At 40.5% G+C, this 27,945-nt stretch overlaps 1 protein-coding gene across 1 annotated transcript in view; it reads left to right on the forward strand.

Annotated features, from left to right (window-relative positions):
• Positions 1 to 27,945, forward strand: part of TAF4B (TATA-box binding protein associated factor 4b) — a 74,944-nt gene that overhangs the window by 17,074 nt on the left and 29,925 nt on the right. The window contains exons 4-12 of the mRNA XM_074893450.1: positions 3,847 to 4,014; positions 4,121 to 4,243; positions 6,413 to 6,502; positions 9,799 to 10,043; positions 10,224 to 10,557; positions 16,116 to 16,251; positions 16,841 to 16,946; positions 22,427 to 22,599; positions 25,266 to 25,396. Of these exons, the coding sequence (XP_074749551.1) occupies positions 3,847 to 4,014; positions 4,121 to 4,243; positions 6,413 to 6,502; positions 9,799 to 10,043; positions 10,224 to 10,557; positions 16,116 to 16,251; positions 16,841 to 16,946; positions 22,427 to 22,599; positions 25,266 to 25,396 (1,506 nt within the window). The remainder of the gene's footprint in view (positions 1 to 3,846; positions 4,015 to 4,120; positions 4,244 to 6,412; positions 6,503 to 9,798; positions 10,044 to 10,223; positions 10,558 to 16,115; positions 16,252 to 16,840; positions 16,947 to 22,426; positions 22,600 to 25,265; positions 25,397 to 27,945) is intronic.

Consider the following 27,945-nt stretch of genomic DNA (forward strand, 5'->3'; position numbering starts at 1 on the left):
GGGGAAAATGAGCTGTCTGCACCAGACAAGCTATTTTTCATGTGTATATTTTTTTCCTTCATTAAAAACTGAAGGAAAGTTGTAGCTGAAGACCTCAGTTTTTCTAACTGAGTTTTTCAGACACGTTGTGCAGATATGAACTGTAAATAGACAGTGGTTGGAAATGTCTCATTATTTTTAGGTGGTGTTATTGTCTTATTTCCTAGGTCTTATTTCTCGTTTTCTAGAGAAAAATGTTGTAGGACTCTTCTGAAGAGACTCTTGCCACCTGTAGAGTATGAGACTTCTCCTAGATACAGTTCATCCACCGTTCTTGGGGACCAGAGTTCTGGATAAGCATGTGATGAAAAGAAAACTGCTTTCTGCAGCTAAAATTCTCTGTTCTCCTCATAATCTGGAGGAGAAGTTGAGAATAAGTCTGGCTTTTATGTATCTTTTGTGAACAAGAGCTTGAAGGAGGCTGGGCTGTAGTGGTTGGCCAAGGACTCAGTAAATGAGCAGGATCAGTCATTCAAAAAAACATGCTGGATGTATGTTCTTGACCTTGAGGGCGGTTGAAGGATTGGGAGATATGTTTGCTGACAGTGGTAGCTAACAGTCTGACTTACAAATTTGTCCTCGTGCTATTCTTCTGTATTGGCAACTGAAAACTACTCACAACTCTTTCTATGATCTTTTTTCTCTTCATTCTCACTGCAGATGGGTAATGTTGGGGCTAAAGGGAAAAACCCAGGGGCCTCACTTAACACATTTTCTGTTTTGCTTAGAATGGAAACAACATACGCTTTGTGTTTAAGAACAGTAAAAGGTATTCCATACCCACTTTTATTTTGGAATACTAGCTTGCAAACTGTGCCTGTGATCTCTACATAGAGATCTTTAGGATATAAAAGCAATAGTCATCTACTATACTACCCTTGCACTGGGGAGAAGAGATGAAGGTAAAGATTTATTCCATCTGATGGATGAAGCTGCCTGCATCCTCACACTCTCATGTGGATAAACATTGAGATCTATCATGCTATTAACTTTTCCTTTAACTTACATCTGCCTTTGACTTGGTTCTTCTGTACTTTCTTAGTTCAGTTTTGATGTAATAAATTTAACTTGTGTTCTTTTGAGATATTTGAAGGGGTAGGCATGGAGTATTTTTTGTAAGCCATATTTTTGTCTGTTTTAGAACCTGGAGCACTTCTAATGAGCCACAGGGCTGGGTTTAAAGAGCAGAAATTAGGACTCTAGGAAAAATTAAAGCACTGTTTTTTTTGGAGTGGCTTCCTTGGAGCCCGCTCTGTTTTGCAGAGGATTGCAAAGCCCTCTGTACAAGCTCCTCATACAATAAAGGGTAAATAAGTGCAATATGGGTACATCCAGCCATCACAGGGCCACTTCACTCCTCACCCTGGGGTGGACAAGAGAGGCATGCTGACAAGGGAGTCTGTGCATAAGGTTGACGGAACTGTCTGGGGAAAGGAAGGAAGAGCTCTTGGGTCAGATTTCCTTGGTGGCCGTTCATTCATCAGTCCTAAAAGAACTTGTTGATGTTAGTCTTGACAGTTTTTTGAGGTCACAGGAGAGGAATGTTGGTGTGTAAGTATGATGTCGTCACAGAAAGTGGGAGACAGTGAAGAAGAAATAATCCTTGGCTGGGTTGTGTATCTCCTGTGTGAAGTACAACTTGGAACACTACTATCTGCAAAACTCTTATCTAGTTACTGATCCAGGATTATTTTCCTCATCTACAAAAATATTTCCATTTTTTGGCATTCCTGAATGTTTAAGCTCTGAAGTTAGGCAAAATACCTGCACGTTTTTATTTTTTACCTTCTTCCCAGATGGGGTAGTGAAGCTGCAAAGTATCTAATTAGCATCACGCTGGGGCACTTTCATTTAGATGCAGAGCACTTCTTCTCTTGAAAGTACTTCAAAATATGCAGGATTAATGCCATTTTTTTGGCAACTGTTTCTCTGTTGTTCGAAGTGAGAATGAGAATTGTCAGTAGTGAAAAAGGTTGAGGGCAGATGACAGAAGTTAATTCCCATATATTCATCTTCTTGGGAAAAGGGTCCAGCAGACTTCCTGTTGTTCCCTCCCTCAGCTGATAAAATGCCGTTCTGGTCTTGATGTGTAAACATGCTGGAATTTGCAAGAGATCAGCTCCCGTGAACCTCATGTTTTCGACTTTTAAAAGCCCAGGGCATTGCAGCTTGACAGATCTGTACTCTGTCCCTTTCCGTCTTCCTCCCATCCATCTGTTTGTGGGATTCTCATGCCCAGTTTGCCTCCCTGTGGTCTTAGAGCTGTTGAGCCTCATCCTTGGAAGAGGCAGTGGTGGTGGCAAAGATCCTGCAGAGAGCTATTAAAGTGTTACCAACAGTGGGAGCCTAAGCTGGATAGCTTTCTGGTAGCTGCCGTCTTCTTTCATGTCAAGCTCACAGCAGCTTGCAGGGGGACGGACCCCACCCAGGAAGAAAATAATTTATAAATAAATTACAAAAGTGCCAGTGTTTTGCTTTAGCTTTAAATGTTTGTTCATTAATTTTCCTTATCCTGAAAGACTTAAAAGCCCTTTGATATTCTACATGATGTCTGTCCAACTCTGATCAGGTTTGGGTTTTTTTTTAATCCATGGTAAAGTAAATTAGGCTCTTGTGTTACTGTCTTATCATTAATGCAATTAGCAAGTATTAATTTGTGATTGTTGGACTAAGCTGCAGCATTTTAAATGTGTTAAGAGTCAATGAAAGCAATTGTGTTGTGCAGGTCTGAACGTAGAATTTGGCCTACAAAACCAGACTTTCTCTTGAGAGGTTTGGAGGAAGAACAACACCCAACTTCAGGGTTCAAATGCAAACCTGAAACTCTTGCTTTTCTGTAACCTGCAGGTCAATCTGGTTTTTTAGTTTTCAAGTTGAGAAATTGAAAGTAAAGTCTCTTATACCGTATTCTGTTTTATCAGAAGAACTGTGTGGGGTTTTTGGGTGTGGATTTTTTTTTTTTTTTGCTTTAAAATCTGAAGTAAAAATACTTCGGTTTAGTAGGTTTTGCTCTGGAAATTTCTGTTTAGCCTGGTTTTCAAAGGAGAGAGGTAACTGTTGTTTTTTTACTAAACCTTCATTACTCTCCTGTTGCTGGAGCTTCTGAATCTGCTGGTAAGTTCTAATGAGATTTTAAAAAGAGGTCTCAGAATAACTGAATTTTGTGAGGGTTTGTGTTTGGGCAGCGGAGAGTGAGATCCGCATTGCTGCCCACAAGGAAAAGGCAGGAAGAACGTGGTAGGTGCATTTGCTCAGCTGGCTGCTTCTGTTGGCACGTGCATCCTTCCAAAGTGGACGTGATGTCTTTTGCCTACTGTGTGTGTGATACGAAGAGTAAGGGATACTGCAACTGAGGGGAGGAGCAGCAGGGGGAGAAAGGAAGATAAATAATCACTTAAGGTCATATTTATTTATCTTCAGAGTAGTATCACCTGGCTTAGCATTGTCCAAAATTCATTAGTCTTGGACTGTAGGAGCCTGGCAAAGTTAATATATTGGTTTCTTCAATTACTTTTCTCTCTTCTCTTGAAGTTGCAGGTATTGCTTCAGTCTGGGTGAGCCTTTGTAATTTCTTCCCCCACCCTTGATTTAAAAACAGAATTGTGGCTGTGGGGGTTCTGTCACTTACGGTATTAAATAGAGCCTCTCAAAACAAATGAATCCAAACTTTTAAAATCAAAAGATAAAAATTGCTTATTTATGTTTTAAATAGTAATGTGGAGGGAGGGTGCCACCTTATACACTAGCAGAATACCGTATGTTTGTCACGTTAGACTTTTTAACCAAAGTGTTAATTTTTCTTTTCAGCCAGCAGCTGCAACAGCTAGTGTTACTACAGTTACTGCTGTAAAGCCTTCGAGTACTGGAACACCTGTAAAACTTCCAGTTACAGGACCACCTGCACAAGCTATCTCCCAAAAGGCAGTCTCTGTGAAAGCAGAGGGCACAACAGTAGCACAGACCAGCGCTTCTACAGTAAGGAAAAAAAAAGTTTTTAATTAAAAATTAACATTCTCTATATTCATCAGAGGTTGGAGAGCCAATGCAGCATCTAACAGTCTTCTCTTTATTTTCATGCTAGGAGATGCTAGAGAATGTGAAGAAATGCAAGAATTTTCTTGCTACGCTAATAAAACTGGCATCTAGTGGGCCTCAAGCCCATGAGATGGGGCAGAATGTGAAGAATCTGGTGCAAAATCTATTGGTGAGACTTTTCTTAAAAACAAAGTGCATAATCTGTGTACCGTTTTTGACATTGACTTTGTCGTAGTTTTTTGTTCCTTCTTTTTTTTTTTTAAACAACTGAAGAGTTGGATTTGTGGCTGAAGTACACCTGACCCTCTTTAACTCTTACATTATAACTCTTATTTTAACTGAATCCCATGCTGTATTTTCCCCCCTCACATTTCTGTTTCATTTTATGCACACAGGTAACTGACTGACAACAGGAGAAGCTAATAGTGTTAACGTAGCTTCTGGGTCTGAGGTGCTTTTTTCTTTTTTCATGTTAGTGTAGTTGTGAGTCCTCAATGGCAACCTTGGAGGTTGTAGTGCAGTGCTAAATCCATACTACTGCTTTACAGTAGGACTGAGTTACAGGTTGATAGTGAAGCTCCAGTGGAACAAGCATGACATAGATAATGTCTTTGGACAGTGGGATGGAGACAATAACGTGGTGGCTGCAACTTTCTCTCCTTGCAGGTGGCTTCTGTATGCTGCTTCGTGCTGTACCCTAGCACAGCTGGGTTTTCTTGGTAACGATTTCTCCTGCCACTTCTTGTCTTGGCATTTGACCGTTGCTGCTGTTTTGTTGTTCCACTAGAGCAGAAGGCTGTGGGCTGGTGGAGGGGGACGGCTTTGCTAGTGGTACCAAAGGACTTTTCAGTCTAGAAAAGCATGGTGTAGACAGAGGTGTAATTTCAGAGAGTAGATTGTTTGAAGATGCAGCCTTGCAAAAATTTGATTCCTATGCCTCTCTGTCCCTTCTGAAGCTTTTGTAGGAACATACTAGAGTTGTTCCTTCTTGTACTTACAGTACTTTTATTTATTTATTTTTCTAAGAACAGTTGTTACCAGACATTAATACATTAACTGTGCACTTGTTTGCTTTTTGTAGTATTTTAAAAATGCTGGTTTTCTGCTCTTCACTATGTTTGTAGGATTTAAATGAGAAATAAATTAATGTTTTGTATATATGAGGGAAATGAGTAAACGGCAGCTCTGAAGTAAAATGGTCCTTAAGGCAGCACCTCATGAAGTGAATGTCAAGCTCCCTGTATGCACTGAGATGTAGTGACCAAATCACTGTATCTGTATCAGTTGAGACCTTGGTTACCTGTATCCACAGCTCAGTGAGACCTAACAGGCAGTAGATCAAGTGACTAAATATGAGAGCTGCTGTAAGTTCTGTGTGTCTGTGAATATACAGTCCTTAAAACCCCTGCTCTGATCATGTAGCTCTTTGGAATGGTTGTTCCAAAAGAGAATATGCATGAGAAGAGGAGTAATTTCTCTGCAGAGACAGAGATTGATGTTGGGTTCCCTCTTCCTTGTGTGTCTGTACCTTCTTGGAGGAGGTTACGTTCTTGGTGACTCTGTGGCTGGGTCTCACTTGGGAGGGTGAGAAAAGGCAGCAGTGTCTGGAGCTACCCACCACCTTATTAGCGTCGTGGTGGCACTGAAGTAGTGAGAGAGGGGTCTTGGAAGACTGCTGCAGCTTCCTAACCCTCCCAAGCCCTTGAATCAGGTATTTGTGCCTAGGGCAGAGCAAAAAGCATCAAGAAAGGAGTCTGTACTCTGCAAGCCGGAAGAGTGTTACTGTAGTGTTATGCAGAAGTGATGTTCTGATGTTCAGTTTCTCCTGATTTTGAAAGGTGGTGTTAAGTGTTCTGCTTTATCATGCTATGAATGCATTAGACTAGAATTGTCTTAGAAAAACTACTGAGTTGTCTTTTGTCTCTGGTCTCTTTAAATAGATCTTTATGCAGATAAACTGCTTTTACAGAAAAAAAGTACTGTAGTGGATTTTAAATATCTCTGCATAACAATGAGGTACTCAAAAGGATCAGTGCTACTTATAAACTTGTTTCTATCCATTCACTTCAGTGAATGTGTGTTTGAACAAGTATCCTTAAGTGTGTTAACTGCCTGTAGTTGAAGACAGTAATTTAATTTGATAATACTATATCTAAATTACTACATCATTCTATCCTAAAACCTTTTGTTTAAAAATACAGGAGGAAAAAAGCATTTGAGTACTGAAATTGAACAATTCCGTGATAATGTAAATTTCAATGAAGTTTTGATACATCTGGGGAAAAAAAAGTTAGATTCATAGTTATAACTTACCACTGTAATTATACTTTCCTCTTAGGAAGCAAAAATTGAACCAGAAGAATTTACAAAAAAACTTTACATAGAGCTCAAGTCATCTCCACAACCGTATTTAGTTCCTTTTCTGAAGGTAAGTGTCTGATTGTGGATATGTAGTATTTAGTGAGGGGAGGGAGGAGGATCAGAAAAGAAAAGAGTCAGAGCACTCAAATAGGTATTTGCTCAGGTCAGTTGAGGAAAAGGTGCTTAACCTAACCCTGTGTGACTGTTGCTCTTGGGAAGACAATATTTTGGGGGAGGGAGGATTCCAGAGTAATTGACACTGTGTTCTTAAATTGGAGAGTAATTACCCTCTAGGCATTAGTGGAGACTCACTTTGGAAGCTGGTGCATCTAGAGTAGAGCAGCTGTATTAAGATGACCTCTTACTTTCTCATCAAAACTGTAGCTCTTCTGAGTTCTAATACAGAAGACTGACAACAGTGGCTGTGCACAGTTTATGCAGTATTTAAGCTCAAAGAATCTACGTAAAGCTATTTGTCCCTCTGCTGGTTTGTGTTTAACTGGAGGCAGGAAAAAAAAAAAATCCCACCCCTTTCTCCAGAAAGGGTCTGGCAGGACTACTTCAGTTTAGGAAAAAGTAACCCAGGACAACTCCACCTCTGTTCAAGCATAATCACATAAATTAAAAAATGCTCTCTTAACACTTTTAATCATATGGTAGATTGGTATTGACAAAATAAAAATTAACATCTTTGTATAGCAAGCGTTAAATACCAGTGAAAACATGGAAAATCTGGTTACATTTACTTAATTGCATAGTATTCTTAGGCTTAATAGATCTGTAGTTTTCCTTGGCATTCATTATAGACATGGTGGAGAACCAAGAAAGAATAGTTAAGTGGTAAAGCTGGGACAGAGGTTTTCTGGAGTTTGTCCTCTTTCTTAGTATTTGACAGTACATGTAACAATGCATGTGATAATGTTGATACTACTTTGGATGGGTGGTGTTAATTTGTTCAAGTGTGGGATGGGTATTTTTGTTACAGTGGCAGCCTTTAAATGCTTTGCTAACAAGTTTGCCAAGAGTCTAGAAGACTACAGTCATCTCTGCAGGGCTTGATACAAAATTTTCATATTGGTCACTTATTTATTCTCTGTTTAATTTCCTGGAAGCTTCTTAAATGCCCATGCAAAACCTAGAAAAACAAACAGCTCAGAGTATGGGCTTTCCTGTGTCTGGTGCAGCTCTGGCTGCAAAAGATCAGGCTGTTAAGTGCAGGGTTGGTGTGACTGACAGGTTTCCTATGAGGTACCTGGAGTCTCAGCAGAGCTCTACCAGCTGCCAGGGCAAGTTTGGCTTCAGACGTAGCGTAGCTGCTTTCTGCAGGGCCCTGGCTGATGAGCCCCACTGGATGTGGGATGCCTGTGCCTGCGTGGGGCAGCTCAGGTGCTGCTGTGCTGTGTTCCTGAAACAGCACAGGTGAACCTCGGTAGCTCTGCGCAGACCCAGCCTAAATCTGTCACAGGTAAACCTTGTCTGGGGCTGGTGAGCCCTGTTAGCCCCAGACTAGCTCATGCAAAGGAGCCGAGGGGTGGCTGCACTGCACTTGCTAATACTTCCACTCCTTCAGGTCCCCTGAGGGTTTATTAGCTCAGGCACTGCACTGTCCTCATGCACTCACAGAAGTGCTCAGCTTGAGTTAATAAGCCATCCCACAATGTGGAGAGCTGCTACACTTGGTGCACAGACCTCGAGGCAGTTCCACAGGAGTTAAGTTGGGTTCATCAGTGCAGGTCAAACCCTGACCCATCACAGCAGAGCTGTTGCACGTTTCTCCTGCAGCGTGCTGGTAGAATCTAGACTTTTCTGTTTTGGGCACTATCCATACCCACTAATCCTTGACAAGATGCTCTCTCCCTGGTGCACGCTATATTAACAAAGAAATACTATGACTTCAGAAACGTTGTTTAGACATTGTCATGGTCAGTTAGCTGACTCTGTAGTGTTACTGATCCTATAAAACATTTTTCACCCTGATAGCTTTTTTTCCAAAATACCTTAAGGATGTGTAGTTGATACTCACCAGTTAGGTCTGGTCTGTAACTGTGAGCAGCTGTGATGGGCCTGAGTGCCAAATGGAAGCTGACTTCAGGAGCACTTCTGTAAGGTGCTGTGGGGATCGGTGCTGGCCTTGTTTGTGGGGGAAATGCCTGCATCTCGAGTCTGGAAAGACATGTGATATGGCTTGTTGCCAATTCACTTTTAGCTATTGAAGTGGAGTTTTAGGGAGGACTCTCTGGAGTAGTCTCTTATCTTTAAGCTGCAGGTTTTTGATGAAGTTGTTGCACATGTTTTGTCTGTTCAAATAGGTGGAAAAGTACAGTGACTTTGGCTGTGAAGCCTGTTTGATTTTGAAATTTGCTGGATGCTTTTGGTAAATAAACTGCATCAGGAGCATGAGGAAAGCTGAGCAGCTTTTTAAAAGAAAAGGAAGTGAATGTTAAAGATAGGTGTGCTGCAGAAGATCCAGATGTGCAAACAATTTGTTCACTTGGTATATTAGCATGTGAGACATGTTCCTTTTGCATGAAGCCCAGAGCAACAGCACTATGCTGGAGATGTACAAACTTCAGAAACTGTCAAGGGGGAAAAAAAAGGGTTTGTGAGAATATACAGGTAGCTGCAGAACTGATTTCCCCTGGTTCCGAGCCATAACAGATTGTACGTAGTCAGGGAGAAAAATCTGTAGAGAGCTTGAAGATTATTCTGTCCATTAACCTTCTCAAACACAGCTGTAGTAAAAATGAGATGTTGCCAGATACCTTTACTAATGTTCTCCTGTTGCAGAGAACTATTCTGGCTTAAGTTGTGCTGCTGCAGCTATACAGAGATTATTAAAGTGGTATCCCCCCCTAGTGTAGATACAGCTGTATTAGTATAGAAGTGCCAGTATCTTCAGAGCTTGCTTCTGACTTTACTGGATAATTTGTAGTTTTCTGTCAGACAGGCTCCATAAAATAAGCACAGCTGTTATAATATATCAGGGGTTTTTGGCAAAACAAAATTTTTTGAGGTAGTAAAGCAGCTAAAATGCTCTTATTCTGAAACATAAATTCCAAATTGAAAAATCTAAGCATAGGAACAAAGTTAAGGGTCAGTTTCCCTATATGGGATTTGCTATGTGCAGTGAAGCTGTGGTGACTGACCTTTGCTCAGCCTGTGCTGATAAATCTTGTGGTCTTCACTGAGTAGTATTGTCATCAATTTAAGGGTGCCTGAATTCTAGCAAAACTTGTTTGGAATAAGGAATTTGTTGCCTCATGAAAAATTAAATTGGAAAATGAGGAAGAGGATTCAGTTGCTAATGTAGCAGTATTGTGGAAGACTGATATTACATCCAGTGTTTTTTCATTTTTCTTCTAGAAAAGCATGCTTGCCTTACGGCAGCTAATGCCCAACGCTCAGAGCTTTATCCAGCAGTGTATGCAGCAGTCAGCTCCAACCCAAGAAGCTTTTTCGACTTGTACCTCTGCAGCACCATCTCCTTCGATAGCAGTGGCAACCTTGGCTGTAGCAACAACTTCTCTTCCAGTTATAAAACCAGTGTCTGCTTCTGTAACAGTCACAGCCTCTCCAGTTATAAAACCAGTGTCTGCTTCTGTAACAGTCACAGCCTCTCCAGTTATAAAACCAGTGTCTGCTTCTGTAAGAGTCACAGCCTCTCCAGTTATAAAACCAGTGTCTGCTTCTGTAACAGTCACAGCCTCTCCAGTTATAAAACCAGTGTCTGCCTCTGTAACAGTCACAGCCTCTCCAGTTACAAAACCAGTCCCTGCTAGTGCATTGGCAACAGCCTCTCTGCAGACTGCGAAGCCTGTTCCTTCTTCTGCAGTGGTGACAGCATCTCTTCGGCCTGCAGCTCCAGTGCTTACCACGACGATAGCAACATCAGGGCTAACTGCTATTCAAACTGCCAAGCCAGTCTTCACCTCTGCAGTAGCAACATCATCTCTCCAGTCTGCAAAGCCAATGCTGGTCTCTACAGCAGCATCTTCAGCAACAACCCCTCTCCAGCCTCTGAAACCAGTCATTGGAACCCCTATCAGTATTAAAATCTCACAGCCGAACTCCATTGTTGCACAGTCAGTGGGTGCACAGCAGGTGGTTAAAGTGAAACAGTTGGTAAGATTAATTTCTCTGCTTCTCTGTAACCGGGATTCTTTAGTTTCATAGTCAAAGAATCACAGAATACCAGGTTGGAAGGGACCTTGGGGATCATCTAGTCCAACCTTTCTAGGCAAGAAAGGTCTAGACAAGGTGGCCCAGCACCCTGTGCAGCTGAATCTTAAGAGTGTCCAGTGTTGGAGAATCCACCACTTCCCTGGGGAGATGATTTCAGTGGCCAATTGTTGTCATTGTGAAAAATTTTCCTCTTGTATCCAATTGGAATCTCCTCAGGAATCTTTTTCCCTTCATCTTTTCCATGTGACTCCTTGTAAAAAGGAACTCTCCATCTTTTTTGTAGCCACCCTTTAAATACTGGAACATGGTGATAGGGTCTCCCTTAAGCCTTCTCTTCACAAGGCTGGACACACCCAGTTCTCTCAGCCTTTCCTTATATGACAAGCTTCCCAATCCTTTGATCGTCATTTTGACTCTTACTGTTTCGTAAAGAGGATTCCAATGTGGATCTTAGCTTTTTTTTTTTTTAAAAAACATATGAATCTAGTCTGTCATGAGTTAGTTAATTTTGTTTGTTATAGTTTAGGGATATTGAGCCCTTGTTGAAAAGGTGAATCTGAAGCCAAGCTGTAAACTCGATCTCTTGCAAGACATGCTGACTACCATTCCACCAAATTGAACATCCAGCTTGAGAAACGAGGGAATAGGAGTTCTGACCCCTGCTATGCGTGCAGCCAGGCTAGGTTGGCATCTGAAGAAAAGGCAGGAAATGCTAGTGTTAGAAACAAAAATTGCTTACGTTAATTACTATTAGATGCCCTGTTAGGGCTGTGCCTCAGCTAACCACCAGGGATTCCAGTCTCTCTATCTTGGTAGTTCCTACCTTGGATACTTTGCAGGCACAAGTGGCTTGATGATGTTTAGTGATACGTTAACTGAAATGTATGAACTAGCTCAAGGAGCTTTTCAGAGCAGAGTTCTGACCTCCAAATTTACTAAGACATGTTAATTATGAAGTCATCCGAAAACGAGCTTTTTTCCTATCAGGCCTCATTAGCTAACAAATTCCAGGAGGAATAAATGTCTTATTAAAACAATACTCTCAAAAGCAATGTGCTAACATTTTTTTTCTTGGCACAGGTTAACTTCTTGCTAATGTTAATGTTAAATACCAACAAACTGTGGATCGCAGGTATACCCAAAAGAGCAACATTGTGAAATACAGTAGGTTTGGTTTATGGGTGTTTGAGATACCAAGTAATATGCTAACTGGTCTACCTGTAAGTAATGTTCTCAAGTATTTTGGGAGAATAGTCTCCCTTTGGCAGATAAAGAACTCGATTCTTGAATAAGAGTTCCTTGTAAAGATTTCTTCCTTAAAAGAGGGGAAAACATTAGACTTCCTGTGAAAGTAGTATAGTAGAAGATCTGTAGTAGGGAATCTAGTGTGTGAATTTCCTTTGTAGTTTGTTTATTGTGTATACTTGATTTAACAGTATTCAGACCCCTAAAATGTTTTGCTTTTTTAATTTTCTTCCTTTCAAAGTGCATAAGGTGGATAAAATACAAGAATCCTGCATTCTAAATAAAGAGCTTATGCTACCAGCTTTTCACCTTTCCAGACTTGCTTAAAAAGAACAAAGCATTGAACTGTATGGAGTGGATGAGGGGTCCTTTTTATGAGTGGGTTTGTTTTTTAAAAACAAAACCAAAAAAAAACCCTCAAAAACAAACAGTTATCAAGCATATGCACTGACAGTCTTCGATAGTAGTAGCTAAAGCCAAATTGGAAAAGGAGTTGGTACCCTTACTGTCTTTGAGGACTAAATTTGAAATTCCAGCCAGAAGAAAATGAGGGCTTCTTAGGTTGTACAAGGGCTGGAGAGCGGTTTGTTGGCTACGCAGCAAGCCGTGTAATCCAGGGGAAAGGTTGACCATCTGTACAAATAGACGAGGAAGCTTAACTACACTGGAGAGTCAAAACACTTCTTGAATATGATATTGGTGAACTCAAGAAATTACTTCTGCCTCCTCCACTACTGCAGTGTGGCAGCCTATTGCAATTGCTTTTCTTCACTGTGCCTTACAAACGCTGATTTGCATACAAAACATGTTTTTATCCTCATTTGGGAAGATCCCAGGCACAGTGATTAAAATACTTGCTCTTCAAAATACCTATTTGATTCCTGTCTTGGATGTAGTTGAAGGGCTTAGTTGACCACTTCACAGCTTAGCCATATCAGGAGCTTGGTGTTTGTTCAGACATCCTATTTGTACAAAGAGCAAGTTTGAAGCAGCTGCATCTTCTAGGGCTTCCCTGATGCCTTTCCTTGAAAGGACAGAGGGTCAGTTTCCTCCCACAAGACAACAAATCTGGACCTCCCTTCCCTAAACAGACGGGTCCTGCTGCCAGCTGAAAAGAAGCACATGCCAGCTGTGCAAATCTGTCCATACAATGCTGCCAGAAATTTCTTTCCCTTTCCAGCCCGCAGGGTTTTCTGTTGCCATACACTCCCTCTGCATGCCCATTTCTAATTTAGGTCTCTTGTGCTTGAGGAACGTAAAGCAAACTTTTATGTGCTAGCTCCGTTGTAATGTTGGTGGTGCTTAAGAATGCAGCAACACAATATTTTAATATCAAAATTGTGACTGAACTGATGCAACATATAACTTTTATTTCTGTAGCATGATTATCAAAACTCTGGGTTTGTATGGTGGACAGAGAGGGACCTGTTCTGCAGGGATGCTATTGGGATTAATCACACACCTATGCTGTGAGAGTTGCATGTTTGAAAGGGTTCCCTCCTGGGGATGTTCTTAACACAGCCTCATTTAAGGGCACCGGCTTACAAAGAAGTTTCATCTTGGAAATAAATCTTGTCTTGCCGTAGTATTGCTTTGTCTTTTGTTAAATCACAATAAATGAAAATTTACATTACTAGCCGCTGGCTTCCAATAGTGAGAAAGCCGCTGTAAGACTACAACTTCATGTTAAGCATAAAGAGCAAGAGTTTTATGGTGTAGTCCCTGCAGTTACCGGTGAGACACGCTCCCTGGACATCGCTGATGGTTGAAGAAAGGAGTGAAGTGCTTGTGCTGTTCCAACTACTTGTTCTTATTGTTGAGTCCCCTCAGAGCTGAACTGAGCTTTCTTGAACAGAGTATCCTCTGTTGTTTTTCAAGAGTTTTTTATTCTGCATGTATGGTTTTACATTCAGCTGGTGAGGCTTCCTTCATGAAGCAATACTGGTTGTAGTGTGTGATGATACCTCAACATCTCTCTGCTGATCTTCGAACTTTGCTTTATGAATGTAAAACAGGTTCAAGCAAGACCAATCAAAGTCTCTCTCAGGCAGTTGTCTCTATGCTGTCAGCTGGATGTTGCATTGCATTCTTTTTTTTTACTTAAAGCATGTTGGTGCTTTTTGTTCTGATGTCTCTGTCAACCTACTTAACGAGGCACAAAGGAACAGTCCCTTTTGTTTATTACTTCTTGCTGCTAACCTGAAGAAAAGGGACAATAACTCTTTCTCACAGATACTACCTATTTTTGTAATGCTTGTTTCTGGCATTAGATCCTTGTCGATATTTCTAGGATTGTTGCCCTCTCCTGTTGCAAGTCCCAAGGACTTCCAGCTTTTGTTAGTCTAGCAGCTAGAATGGCAAACAGAAAATCAGCTTTACTGCCAACACATCCTTTCTGTTTCTCGTTGATCTGGTCTCCTTGGTTACTTGACTTATTTCCCAATCTCCACCTAGACTGTTGATTTAACATTGCCTATCTCTGTTCTTTTGTCTGCTGTACCTTAATGTTGAATGCTTATGTCTCCTCCTGTGCGGTTTCAGTTTCTGGCGGGCTGAAGATGAAGCATAATTCTTACTGGTGGTAGGGAGGATCTCTAGGTGCATGTCAGTGTGGGTGCTGGCAGAGCCTGTGAGTAGTTTGTCCAAGCTGGTCAGTGGCTCAGTAATTAGCTGACCACATAAATGATGCTGTTAACATTTATTTGCAACTCCCATTGTATGGAAGCTGGATCTTTCAGAAAGATCAAATTGCGCTTTGGTAAAAGCACACAGAAGCAAATGTTAGGAAGTGCTGCATGGATGAGCCTGGACTCTGTCCACAGTCTGTCCCTGTAGCCTGGTTCTTTCCTCTTATGGATCTTATGTTTCTTCTCAAGAACTGCCTGTTCAATGTCTGGTTTTCAGACACCACCTTCAGCTTAGTTATTCTACATTACTGCTGCTATGCCAAACCACAGTGCTATTAATATGGGGGTGGGTGGGCTGTATCTTGACTATTTCATACACAAAGTACGTCTTTTTGTGAATGTGTGATGCTTATGCTGATGATGTTTACTGATAAATCTGAAGTGAGATGACAGAAGGAGACAGCCTAATTTCTGAAGTATAATAAATGTCAATTCTTTAATTAAATCTGCAGTGTTGCTGTACAAGCACTCTGTAGACTTTCTGAAGTTAGAATAAATGATGTAGAGGAGAAAAAGTGGTTTCTTGACCTTGAAAATTCCTTTGTATTAGATTTTTGCTGCTAAAAAGATAGGATTCAATTTGAAGATGTTGATAATTTTGTGCTTTGGTAAAAGCATGTCTTTCTACTACTTGTAATAAAGAACTTTTCCAAAGGATGTATCAAAAGCTGCAGCCCACATTCTGCTAGCTAGGAGGCTTAGAAATGAGGCTTTTAAGAATGCTGCAATTTTATTACTTTCTTGCATTTCAGTAGCTGCCCCTGAAGAGGAGGAATTAGTATTTATGGACTGTACCTGTAGGTCTGTGTTGTGCTGGCGTCCTGCTGTCTGGTTTTGTTTCTTTCAAGAGCCTCTTTTAAACAAAACTATCAACCCCCTTCCTTCTTACCCTTCAGCAGTGTACTGATGTTTTTGTATAGAGGCTGTACTCCCTATAGGTGTTGCTAGCTGGTACTTCATGTTCCCACTAACTGATGGTGGTCAGTGTACTTTCGCTTAACACTTTGAAACTCAGCATCTCAATTTACAGTTGATGTTGTGGCTCCAAAAATGCATTGGTAACTTTATAGTGTGTACTCTTAATTCTTGACAGGAAAAGGATTTCATGCAAGACTTGTAGCTGTTTGTTTTGGTGTTCTTTCTTTTTAACTAGGTGTATGTGATACCTACCCTTTTGAACTTACTGTCAGGCACACTCAATATTCAATTGTTAGTCTGTTAAGCAAGACTTAGGGAGAGAAAAGCCTCTTAGTGTAATGGATTGTGTAGTACTCAGTGAAACTTGTCTAATATGGTTATCAATAGAGAGTAGGGGTGAAGCGTCAGTTAGAGCTCACTGAATGAGCTGGAGCTAAAGCTTACCACCAGTTGTTAAGATTTCTTGGCATGAAGTAGAAGAAAGAAAGTGAGGTTTTTCTGAGCGTGTTGTTTGCTTTAAACTGAAAGGTAGACATGCATGCCTGCACAGTGATACTTCTGGCTAAACGAACATGTTGATGTTGATACTATTTACTTCTCTATATGTTTAGCTCTTCTCACTCCTGATAATGGATTTTCCATTTCCAGGTAGTCCAGCAACCATCAGGAACTATTGTAAAGCAAGTATCCACACTCCCCCAACCCTCAACACTGACCCTACAGACATCTACTGAGGAAAGGATGCCACTGAATACGCTTGTTCAAACTAATCAGTTTCCTACAGGTAAAGTGGAATCTCTTTAATGGAGAAGGGAGAGGGCTGTTGAGGTATAGAAATAAGTGCAGGCTGTTGGTAGATTGTAGGAATGTAAAGTGGTTGTCTACCTAAGCTCTGCGGTAAGTTAAATGTCTTTACTGTCTGCTTGGAGTTCTGATGGCACTCAGTGTCATGTCTGCTTCTGGCACCTGTCACAAGCATGTCAGTCAAACATTTGTACTTGTTAAAATACTGTGAATAAGCTCCTTGCAGTGAACCTCCTTTAAACTGTGATGCTTTTGAGAATCGTTTCATGAGACTTTGCTTTTTCCTTCAACAGGTCCAGGTTGATGCATAACATGAGTTGGTCTCAGCTAGTGAGTTTTCATAAAACCTTTCACTGGTCAGCACAGAGGAGGGTATTTGCTGAGAGCGTGTAGGGTTTTTGGCCATACAAAACATGTAGAATGTAAGACTCTATAGAATGTCTGGTTTTCAGATGGACCTGCTTTGTTGTTACTGATTCTGCAGTAGCCTTTGCTAGAAGTATGAACTGATTAAACAGTTGTCTTAGCATTTTGCTTTCTACTATGACATGTTCTTTGGTTTGTTTTAGGTTCCATTCTGAAACAAATTACCCTGCCGGGAAATAAAATTCTGTCGCTTCAAGCATCTCCTGTTCAAAAAGCTAAAATAAAAGAGAATGGAGCAACGTCCTTCAGGTAAAGATAAACAATATCAGAAGTTTACTGATGTTTTTCTGGAAAGAACAAAAGGAACAGACAGCAAGTATAGAGGTGGGAATGGAGCCCAAATAAAAGCAACTTTCTTTAGAAACTTGTTTATTATACTAATTGGCAAGAGGGAATCTAAAAATTTTGACCTCGTAGCAGATGTTAATTATTTGTAATATAAGAAAACTGTCCTGATGAGATTGGATTTTCATCATGCTATCGCAAGAGTGCAATTATATGAACAGCGTCCATCAATATGTATTAGTTTTTCACTTGTAGAGGAGGCATATTGATCTCTATCCTGTGAGTACCATTAACTAATCTAAAGCAAAGTTACCTTGTATTGAAAGCTCTCCATGGGATTAGAACAGATATAACCTGTTTTTTACAGACGGCCAAATAACATTGAACTGTTACTTGGGCTGGCTGGTAACCTGTCTAAAGCTCTGTGTTGTATTTCAAAATCTTTTATTAGCTCCTCTTACAAGCTTGTTCCTGTATGTAGAGGTGAAAGTCTTTGACTACACCTCTAATTATGGCTTCTGGCATATTCTCTAGGCCTTTAGATTACAAGAGTGCTTAAAGCTTTTAGTTCTGGTATCTGATTAACTTCTCAAAAGCAGAAATTATTTCTGTAGCTCTGAAATGTAATATTGGAACAGAGGTACAGACTGCCATAATCATTACTGGTCTTACGACTTTTAAGTCAAGCTTGAAGATGCTCTTCCAGGGATAAAAGCAGACATGACACCTTTTGTCTTGTTGACCAGTTGACTTCTCATCTCTTGAAAGCTACAGCTTTGTGTGCACTGATATAGACAGAGAGTTGTTGTTGTTTACAGTAACATACAATATATAGTGAACACTTAAAACACTGGTAGCCAGAAGTTGAAATGAAAAGCTGATGTTAAAGCAGTATCTCTGTTCAGCTACCTCAAGTTTTTATGAAATATATTTCAGAATATAATTTGGGATGTAATTTTTGGGTAGTGATGTTTGGGAAAAAAAAAGTCTTCATAAATATCATAGTTTGAAAAAAAAACCAAAAAGCAAATAAATCAACTCCTACCCAAAAAATAGAAACTTTTTTTTCTGTGATCTTCCAATTGGAATATATCAACTGCCTTACATGAAAAAGTTTGAATTCTTGAAGTTCCTTCCCTAAGTTGTTAAACTTTTAGTGTAGGAAAAACTCTAGTTTTACAGTGTGATCCAAGACGGATTTCTGTTCTTGCTTTTGTATTATGATTTTCAAAGTAACTTAAGTCCATGAGAATTCAGATTTGAAATCTCTAACTTGCCTTAAATTTTTCTATTAAGTCTATTGACTCTGAAGAATTTATGTCTTCAAATACACCCCTGTTGCTGCTTCTATTGACTGTTATAACCAAACTTTCTAACTTTAAAGACTACATATGAAAATCTTCATATATCTGAACCTGGACAGTGTGTACCTGAACTTTTGGCTTCTCTCAGTCATGTATCTGTGTTCTCTGAGCAGGTCTAGCACCACATAGTGTAATCTGACCTGGGTAATAGATGTTCCCCAGTAACCCATGAAGTGGGTTGCTCTCTTCTGTCCAGACTTTCAGTATTCCCAGCACAGCCATTCTTTGTGACCTGTGATCCATCAACTGCTGATCATGTGGGAGGCATAGAGAAGCACCATGGTCCCCTTCCAGGTTTTGTTATGAGATTCGTTATGGACAGAGAGCATGTCTTGTAATTGATGTGATTGTACATGTGACAATTCAAACTCTGTTCTGTCATTGCAGTATGTCATCGAGCCCGATTCCATCTGCCATTGTGTGACTGGGTTATGTTAGGATTTGAGAACATAATACTCGCTAAGCTGTACTTAATAAGCTGCAATTTGACCATGTGTGCTCTTTAATGGGCTGTTTTAGGTTGCTTGAGATGAGCAGTAGAAAAAATGGTGACACCCCCCCCCCCCCCCCCAAAAAAAAAAAAAAAACCAAACCCACAAAACCTTGCAGAAATTATTTCAGCTAAGCATGGGCATGGCTGACACTTGATTGCCCCATGGCACATATTGTAAAGGTCAGTCTGTTTTAAAGGCATCAAAATTTTTATGAACTGCTCTACATATTTCTCTAAAGTAAATGCTAGAGAGCACCCTCTAAAAAAAATATTTGGTTTGCATCTGTTCTATTTAATAGAGTTGTTCTCCAGAGCACATACAACTCTGACTTGTGGATTTTGTCTGGAAGATACTAGTAATCTCAACTAGCAGACAAACAGGAGTGAGATGATGGAGTGGAGAAGATCTGGGCAGCTGCTCCTCCTGCCCCGTGGTGGTGGGGAGCGCTGGTGGTTCTTGCTCTGCTGGAATTGTTGTATCTCATGAGTTGTCCATGATGGTGCATGGAGGTTTGGGTTAAGCGTGCCTTGCTAGTTTTCCCTTTGACTGTTATATAAAATGGAGTAAATAAAGATGGGTTCAGAAGACATGTGCGTTGGTCAAACACCAGAGGGTGCCACAGACTCACTTTTCAGCCAATACAGGCAAATGCGTAGATGTGCAGTGCAGCTGCATTGTTCAGGCTTCTTTTCCAGTGGAGTATTTAGTATAAATGTCAAACCTGACTTCATACAGGGTAATGCTCAGAACTCTGTCTTCTGTTTTCCCCCTTGTCCTGATAAGTTTAAATCTCTGGAGACTTAAAACACTTGGGAGAGTTTTTCTTGTTAATTTCTGGATGTGACATGATCAAATGCAAAAAGCATTAAAGGAGGTGGTGTAGAAGAGGGGCTTTATGGAGGGGTTGCTGAAAATGAAAGCAAGTCCATCCAGCAGAAACGTCTGCATGTACACTCTGAAATATTTAAAATTTATCATTTTGGTAGAATGATTTTTACAGCTTACCGGAAGTACATGATACCTTACTTAAAATGACTCAGGTTTGTTTGAACAGCAAGGAAAAAAGAATAATAAAAAGTACAAACTTAACATGGCTTCTGAAACTTACATTAATCTTTAGCGAGCACTACTTCTGAGGAAATGTAGTGATAGTTTCTTTGGGTTAAGTAAAATAAGTGCAGCAGTGTTTTCATAGGTGCAAATTAATCTTTCATCAAGGCTAGTGACTTGGTGACTTAACGCAAACTTATATCCCACAGTGAAGAAGTTAGAACTGGTCCTTGAAAACAGTACGGGTGAAGATGTCTGCTTGCATATAAGCTCTTGTATGTGTGTACTCACAACAGAGACTGTGTGCATGGAAGTATTAAAGAAAATGGTAACCTGATAAAGTCTGGTGTTAGAGAACTGAAACTTGTGTATGTAGAAAGGTGGGTACATGTATAGTACAGAAATTTACCTCCTTTTTGCTTGAGTATTTGGAGTATGTGGCCAGATTAAAAGCTAAAATTATTTACTGAAACTGCATGCTATACAGTTGTACCTGAGGTATAAGCACGCTTACTTGGATTCCATAGACAGCTCCACCAGGGTGATGTCAGATTCCAGCATCTGCAGCTCTGATGGCTTGTGATCTATGTTCTTGGTGCTAGTTGTGCTGATTTTGTAATCTCCTTTATCAGCAGATTCGTGGCAGTCACGGCATTCTTGTCTCTGCCACCAGCAAAGCCTTCTCTGTAGTGGTCATTTAGAAGAGGAAACTGGAGTGTACTTGTGAATATCAGTTAGCACTCAATTAGCATGCAGTGAAGCTTCATTTACAGGCTTCTTGAAAGATCAGAGTCTCTTTTAGGCTGACAGAGCATGAGTATATTCTTGGAACTGCTCAGTTGCTGCTTGTGAAGGGATAGGAGGAGGGAAGCTGTTCTGGCAGTGGTGACTTAAACTTCAGCTTTGAATTGTAACTGTGGTCACTTAACCGTTCTGACAGTCCTAGGATTTAATGCTTCTCTTAGCACAATGGATTTGGGGCACAAGCCTAGTCAGAAAGCTATGTCTAGTTAGACTTAATGAACGAAGCTGATTGGAGAATCTGTTGGGTCTCCTTTTCCCTGAACAAATCACGTAAGAACTCCTGGCCTTGAGGACACACAAACAAAGGCCAGGAGGAGTAGGGGAAGGCTGGGCTCCTTTCCTACCTAGCCAGGCTTCTCTCCAGAAATTTGTGGGAGAGAAGACTTGCACCATAGAAACCTATTGAAGCCCAGTGGAGAAAATGCATTTATAGTTCAAGAAAAAATCCCAATACTGTCTTGGGTTGGGTTTGTGTAATACTCAAAAGACACATGTTCTAATAACTTCAGCTTCTACCTATTGCCAGTCAGAAGACAGCCTCCAGGAGATCCCATTTCTTCTAATAATGGCAAGTTTCTGACTAACCCCTTGCTCAAGAGTTACGTAGGCCACACAGTGTTTTCTGAAGATGAACTTTATCAAACCTTGCCAGCGACTACTTTACAGGAGGGGGGTCTGTGTGGTTTTGGTTTTGTTTTTCCAAATCAAAAGACCTTCCAAATGAGTGCTTCCACCTGTCTGTATTAATTATGCTGACTTGTGTTCTGGTTCTAAGCCCTTGAAGGCACCATTAGGGCCTTTGTCACTTTGTGAATCAAAAAAGACTTTCTTCTGGTGATATAAACTTAATTGAAAATAACTTGGGTATTTGCATTGTGTTCGTCTTGCAAAAACTTTTCCTGTATAAAATTCATTCAATATTTTAACTAAAATGATCTTTTTTTAAAAAAAAGCTGAGGCACACAGGCTATTTGCTTAGCGTGAGCTTTGCCATGATTATAGCTAGTCTTAGTTATGTTAGCCCTAAGTATGCCAGACTTGAGTTTTTATTTTGAACATGTAGACCAAAGCTGTTACAGCAGAATCCAGCTAATAGGGGGATGTTAAGAACTGGAGCTCTGCTGCTGTTTTTCAGAAGCATAGCATCGTCCCTGCTACGTGCATAAGTACTGTGTGGTAGGATGATTGAAAGGGCAAGGTCTGGTTTGTATCTTGACAAGGAGTGTTTGTATCTTATTTTTTAAGGGAGCTCACTAAAAGCAAAGTTGAAGATCAGGTTTGTGCTAATACACATGTGCTGTAAGCTTCAGTTCTTAGGATAAGCATCTTGGTTAGAAAATGGGCTTGTTTAGAAGTTCAATGAGTCAGTATTCAACTTAGTTCAACACTTGGTTCTACCTGGTGAATTAGAGTTTTAGAACAAATATTAGGCTGTAAGAGTGGGGGGCTTGTGGGGACTTTTAATCCAGGTTTACCTCAGTCCTTAGTTTCCAAGTTTCTAAAAATTTCCATTTCATGTAAAGGATTTGCATGCCTAGCAACTGAGGCATTAGCCAAGCTAAGGTTTGAGAGTCACTTCACTGAAGTGTGAAAGCTTTTAGGAGCTGTCTGTCCGTGTTCAGCCCACACTAAAATCTATTGTATAGGTGAATGTGGCTGTTTGTTGGAAGTCAAGAGGCTTTCTTTTTGTTTCCATTCTGAACTAAGCATAAAATGTTGGTTTTCTCTTTAGTAGAGATGAAGATGACATAAATGATGTGACTTCTATGGCTGGGGTCAACCTGAATGAGGAGAATGCGTGCATTTTGGCAACAAACTCTGAGCTCATTGGTACAGTGATCCGCTCTTGTGCAGATGAACCTTTTCTCTCCTCAGAAGTGCTTCAGAAGAAGATCCTGAACATAGGTGAGAACAAAGCATACATAACAGATATGTGTGGATGTAGTATCTTCTTGCCTGTTTCATCAGCCTGCCTCCAGTCTTTGAAAAAGGAGCTGAAACTATTAAGATCTGCCATCTCAATTCATGTGTTTCTACCCAACTATATTCAACTTTTACTTTCCCTTGTAGGAAACAACTGTACTTTTAAGAAAAAAAGAAATTGGTGCTGCTTTTACATGTGAGAACTGAACAACTTTATTACTCTTAAAGTTAGTGGAACACATAACCATATAGATGCTAGTGTCAAATCAGACACTTAAGCAGGCTCTTCTATTCTGTGGCTCCTAACTTGATGCATCACACTGACTTTGCTAACAGCTTTTGCATTCTTCAGCCTGTTCAGATATATGTACTCTATTGACCAACATTACATATCCTGCCCATGTGATTAGGAGGAAGTTTCAAACTGTCAGTATGCACAGGGCAGACCTCTGTTTATCAATTTCTTTATGGAAAAGTCTTTCATTTTATGCAAAAGAGATGTTAAAACTGTTTGTATCGGTGAATAATATTGTGGAATGCATGTTGAATGGCTGACACTAAACTGTAAATAGGAAGTTTTTAATGTTTGTATCTGAGCAAAATAATAACTGTTGCTTAACAATGTTGTATTATGTCAGAGCAGGAAGCATACATTTGTATAGCACCACACTGATTGGTACCACTACAGCAAACTTGATGAATGTTGTTCAACTCCTTGCTCCTGCTCTCTGCTTGGTAGCAGAGCAGCGAGTTTTACAGCTGAGCATTCAGGAGAGCCTGCAATTCATACGTGCAGTCATAATTCTGTCATGGTGGTTTAACTACATGATCTCAAAGTCTTCCTACATGCAACTTGTTCTTAGTCCAAACTAAGCAGCTAGCTGTGACAAGCATGTAACCTGCAAATGCTACCTCAATGCATCCCATGTTAGTTACCAGATGTGCCATCTGAGCTGTATGGGGCATAGTTGAGTGAAGTAAGTGCTGTGCTACTAGTGGAAAAGGGAAAATACGCATTGAAACTGGTGCAGAACCTTTTCTCAAAATTCAGTAGAGGGTCACACATGGGAAGTAGATAGAAAGCAAAATGAAGAGCTCTACAAAAACATGAAGACAAAGTACTTCTAGAATAATTGTCTGGTTTGGGGTGTGAAGACAATTCATTGAAAGACAGAAAATACAAGCCTGGCTGTTTCATGGCTGGCATGGTAGCGGTTCCACATTAATAATAATAATTCATGTCGTAAATGAAAAGTGTTTTGATTGCGAGGAAAGGAATACTGCCAGGGAGTACAGCAATTCAGAAAATGAACGCTTCTGCTCTTGAATTGAGCCCTGTGTTTTGGGGAGTGTGTGTGTGTGGAGGGAGGTCTTGAGGTTTGGGCGGGGGATTTTGTTTTGTCTTTAAGTTGACATTTCAGTATTCTGATAGTATAGTGGGAAACTGCTGAGGAAGCATTGGAAGGTGCTTGAGCAAAATGAGCTCTGCACTCAGCTGAGATACAGGCCAGTGCTTACTGGCCAAGATCAAATAATGGGAACAATTTGATCGTATCTGGGAGAACATTGTAGATTCTCCCTGACTTGAGATATAGTTATTCATTTTCAGTTAGAGTAGCAAAGGCAAATGAAATAGGTGATTAGTTTTTTTACAGTGTACTGTTTATCCATTCTTAACACTCCACTTAGCAATAAATACCGAAATGGGTTTTGAAGGCGTGCTATATATTGCATCATAAAATATTACAGCCGCTGTAAATGCGGTGAGGGGCAAGGAAAAAACGCTTCTGACGGGTATGGCATATGAAGCATGTGAAACAGCTGCCTGCCGTGCCTACCAGGGAAAAGTTGCTGTCGTCCAGGTATCTTGATGGAGTTGTGTTGAGTGATCAATGGTGCCAACCACGGGAAGTCTTCTCTGTCAGCAGCTTGTGGTCGGAGGAAGGTTTCAGAGGTGATGCCTGGCTCTGGGCACAGGGCTGGCACAGCTTTGGCTGGAGCCGTTGCCAGCCTCAGTTGCAGCCACCTAAATGCGGAGAGGCAGTGGCAGCCTGAGAGAAAAGGTTGAAGGTGATGGCATGATGACCCTGGCTGGACTTGATCTGTGTTTTCTGAGCTGCTGCTGTGGGATGGTTGAGTCTGTTTGCCCCATGCCAATCAGTTGAGGCAGGTGAGAGGGTCCCATGTGCCTGGAGTGCGCTGCAAAAACCATTCCCGCTCATCGAATAAATGTCATGAGTTGTTAACAAGCACAGTGTCAAGCAGGGCAAAATGTAATTCTCTATTTTTTTTAATTACTGGAATTAACAGAATATGGCACTAATTTCTACAGCTACCATTTCTCCCCCTCCCCGAACATGAAGCTTGATTTGTGTTCTTATTAACTTTGTCCTATAAATGACCTTGCAAGGAGAGTGGTTCTGGAGGCTAAGTGAAACAATGTCTATATTTTCTGAAGCTCCAGGCTAAGTTTTATTAATGTAATGTCTGAGATCTTTGAAGTTGTGACTTTACCAGGAAAATCATAATCTCCAAACCTTTATTCATAATGGGTATGACTTCCAGGGGGAACAGAATACCTGCTGTGCTAATTATTTCAATTATCAGCTACTACTAAAACACGTAATGGATTTTCTCTGCTTCCACAGGTAAAAGGCATGACATTATGGAACTTAACTCTGATGTTGTGAACTTGATCTCCCATGCTACACAGGAGAGATTACGAGGGCTCCTAGAAAAACTGACTGTAATTGCTCAGCACAGAGTATCAACCCACAAGGTAAAGGAAATCATTAAGCAAGTTTTGCACCAAAGTTTTCCTGCTTTGCAGCCTTGAAGGTAAACCTCTTCCAAGTATAGGCACATCATATGCAATATGTGCATTTTCAATATCTACCAAAGGCTGGTTTTGTTTTAACTGTTTATAGCCTCTAACTATTCCTCATGTTTTCTATTCGACTTGTTGGATAGGTGCTCTTAAAAGCCAGCGTAAGAGTAAATGCATGCATTTCTCCTCTTCCACAGAAGTAGTGGCTGTTATACAAAATCTGTCTTGCATGGTAAATGTAAAACTATTTTTGAATGCTCTTGATGGTCAGGTTGATTTAGAGGCTTGTGTTTGCTTTATGCATTTACTGTTGGTGGAACTGTAAAAAGTCTTGAGAAACTGAATTGAGTATTTTATTTTTAGAAAGTGCTTCATGTGAAGGCAGAGACCCCTTTGATCTTAAAGTTTCTGGAACTTTTTCCTGCCAGTGCCACTTCAGAGGAAGGGGAGGGAATCTTGTATTAGCTCCATTCAATATAAAGTATATTGGGTTCCAGTGACCCAGTCTCCCTTAAGATGCTTGTATGGTACAAATGGGAAAGCAATAACTTGGCAGTGGCCAAAATAGCTTTTTGAGGCTTTTTTTTTCATTCAGTAGTAAGATATTAGTCCTTACTTTTTTCAGTATCAAGCTGTTTTAGAAAAAAAAAATGGAAGTTAGAAGCAGATGTATCTGTCAGTTCTTAAGTTCTTGTATGTTTGGGGTTTTTTTTACAGGAGCTTTATACTTAATGAAATTTAACAAGAGCAACTAACTGATGGGATAGGAGTTATTTTTATACTGAACACTTTTTATAGTCTTTTAAGCACTGGAGAAGCAATAGTAAAGAGCAGGAACTATTTGGAAACTTCCAGGTATTTATAGTGATGTCTGGAGCAGTTGGAGTATGCTGTTCCTTGCCAGAAAATGATGCAGTAGAAAAAAAATTGATATAGAAAAAATATAGAGTTTTTCTGAGAAGTCTTTAGAAATCTGAACATGTTCTGTGTTGTCTTTCCAAAGTGGGAGATCCAGTAGAGCTTGTAAGCAAAAGCGAGGTGGAAGCTGAAGTCCTGAGTAACCAGTAGGACTTAGTGTCTTGCAGACACCAAGGACACGAGGGAATGTTTTGGACAGTGGGCTTGATAGGGCTGATTTCTTTCTCATTGAACTAAAGCAATAGAAAAACTGATAGGTTTTTGTCTGATTGAATTGCTGTAAGCAATGATAATACTGTAAGACTACAATAAGCTTGCTTTCTTTTCCTCTTTTCTCAAAAACAAAACAAACAAGCAAAAAAGTAATGGGCATACTAATCCTAGAGTCACAGGTACCCTCTTTTGTTAGAAAGATGGTATTACACTAGAGGAGTGTCTTACAGGATTGCGTGTTTGAGTAATATTGTGAGAGATCTAAATTCAAGAACAGAACACTAGAGGGGTTTGGAGCCCTATTATGTATTTATATATGTATTTACACAGCCCTCTATACCATCTCCCCCAGTGCTTGCCCCTGTCCTCTCTTCCTTCTAGGCTATCGATAGGTACCAGTGTGCAATGTGGGCTCCATGTATTTCAGAGAATTATCCAGAGCCTTTCCAAGAAGATTGAGTAGTTGCCCTGTAAGGCTTTGTATTGGCCTATCTTTGTTACAAAAAGACAGACAGTAATAGGGGTAGCTGTGGTGTGAAGCCAAGGTAACTATTGTTAGGGTAGAAGTTGGTGTAAAAAGCCAATGCTTCATGGGATCATACTTGGGAAACTCTTCTTTCCAGTTTGCTCAGCTCATGCCGAGCAGCTTACATCTGATGGGTAGCCCTTCAGAGAGAGAGAGCTGGCAGGGTAAAAAAAAGTTTCATACCATTCCATCATATAGACTTTTCAACTTTTGCCCTTTTTTTGCTAAATTTAAGAAAAAAAGTTACATAATTGGAAGTCACTAACTTAATTAGGATAAAATTATCATGGTGGTCTCTTTATCTGAAGCAGGAATAGCCTTCCAGATTGTTGTAAGCCACTCTCTGTGCTGTGACTTGTTGCAGTGCCTTCATAGAGCCTTGGTAAGACCATAAAGGCAGTTAACTAGCTGGTTTGGTTCCTCGGCTGCTTCCCTCCTAGAATCTGGAGAATTGCTGAGGTATGAGCATGCATGTGACATAATATGACACCCAAGACCAGAATTAATAATGACAACTGAACAGTACGGTGGTTAAAAAAGTTTTTGATGCACAGCATGAGATGACTACCGTGCTCCTGTGTTTGGAGCTCAGGAGCACATGACTTCGAGAGGCATGATAGGGTGCTGTGCTATAAACATTGCTCCATGAGAACATTTTCCCCATGTGCGGTAGCAGTCAAGCGCTGCAACCCTGAACTGCACTATCTGTAGGGCAGTAATGGTGTGGCAGCTGCACTGGTTTAAGGGGTAAGCTCTAAATGTAATGAAGGAGTGAGCGCTCCTAGATGTGAAAACAGCCAGCCTCCTCCCACCCACCCCCATGCCACCATCAAACTGCGGAGTG

This window comes from Strix uralensis, chromosome 1 (genome assembly GCF_047716275.1).
Source record: "Strix uralensis isolate ZFMK-TIS-50842 chromosome 1, bStrUra1, whole genome shotgun sequence".
Classification (NCBI taxonomy): Eukaryota; Metazoa; Chordata; class Aves; order Strigiformes; family Strigidae; genus Strix; species Strix uralensis.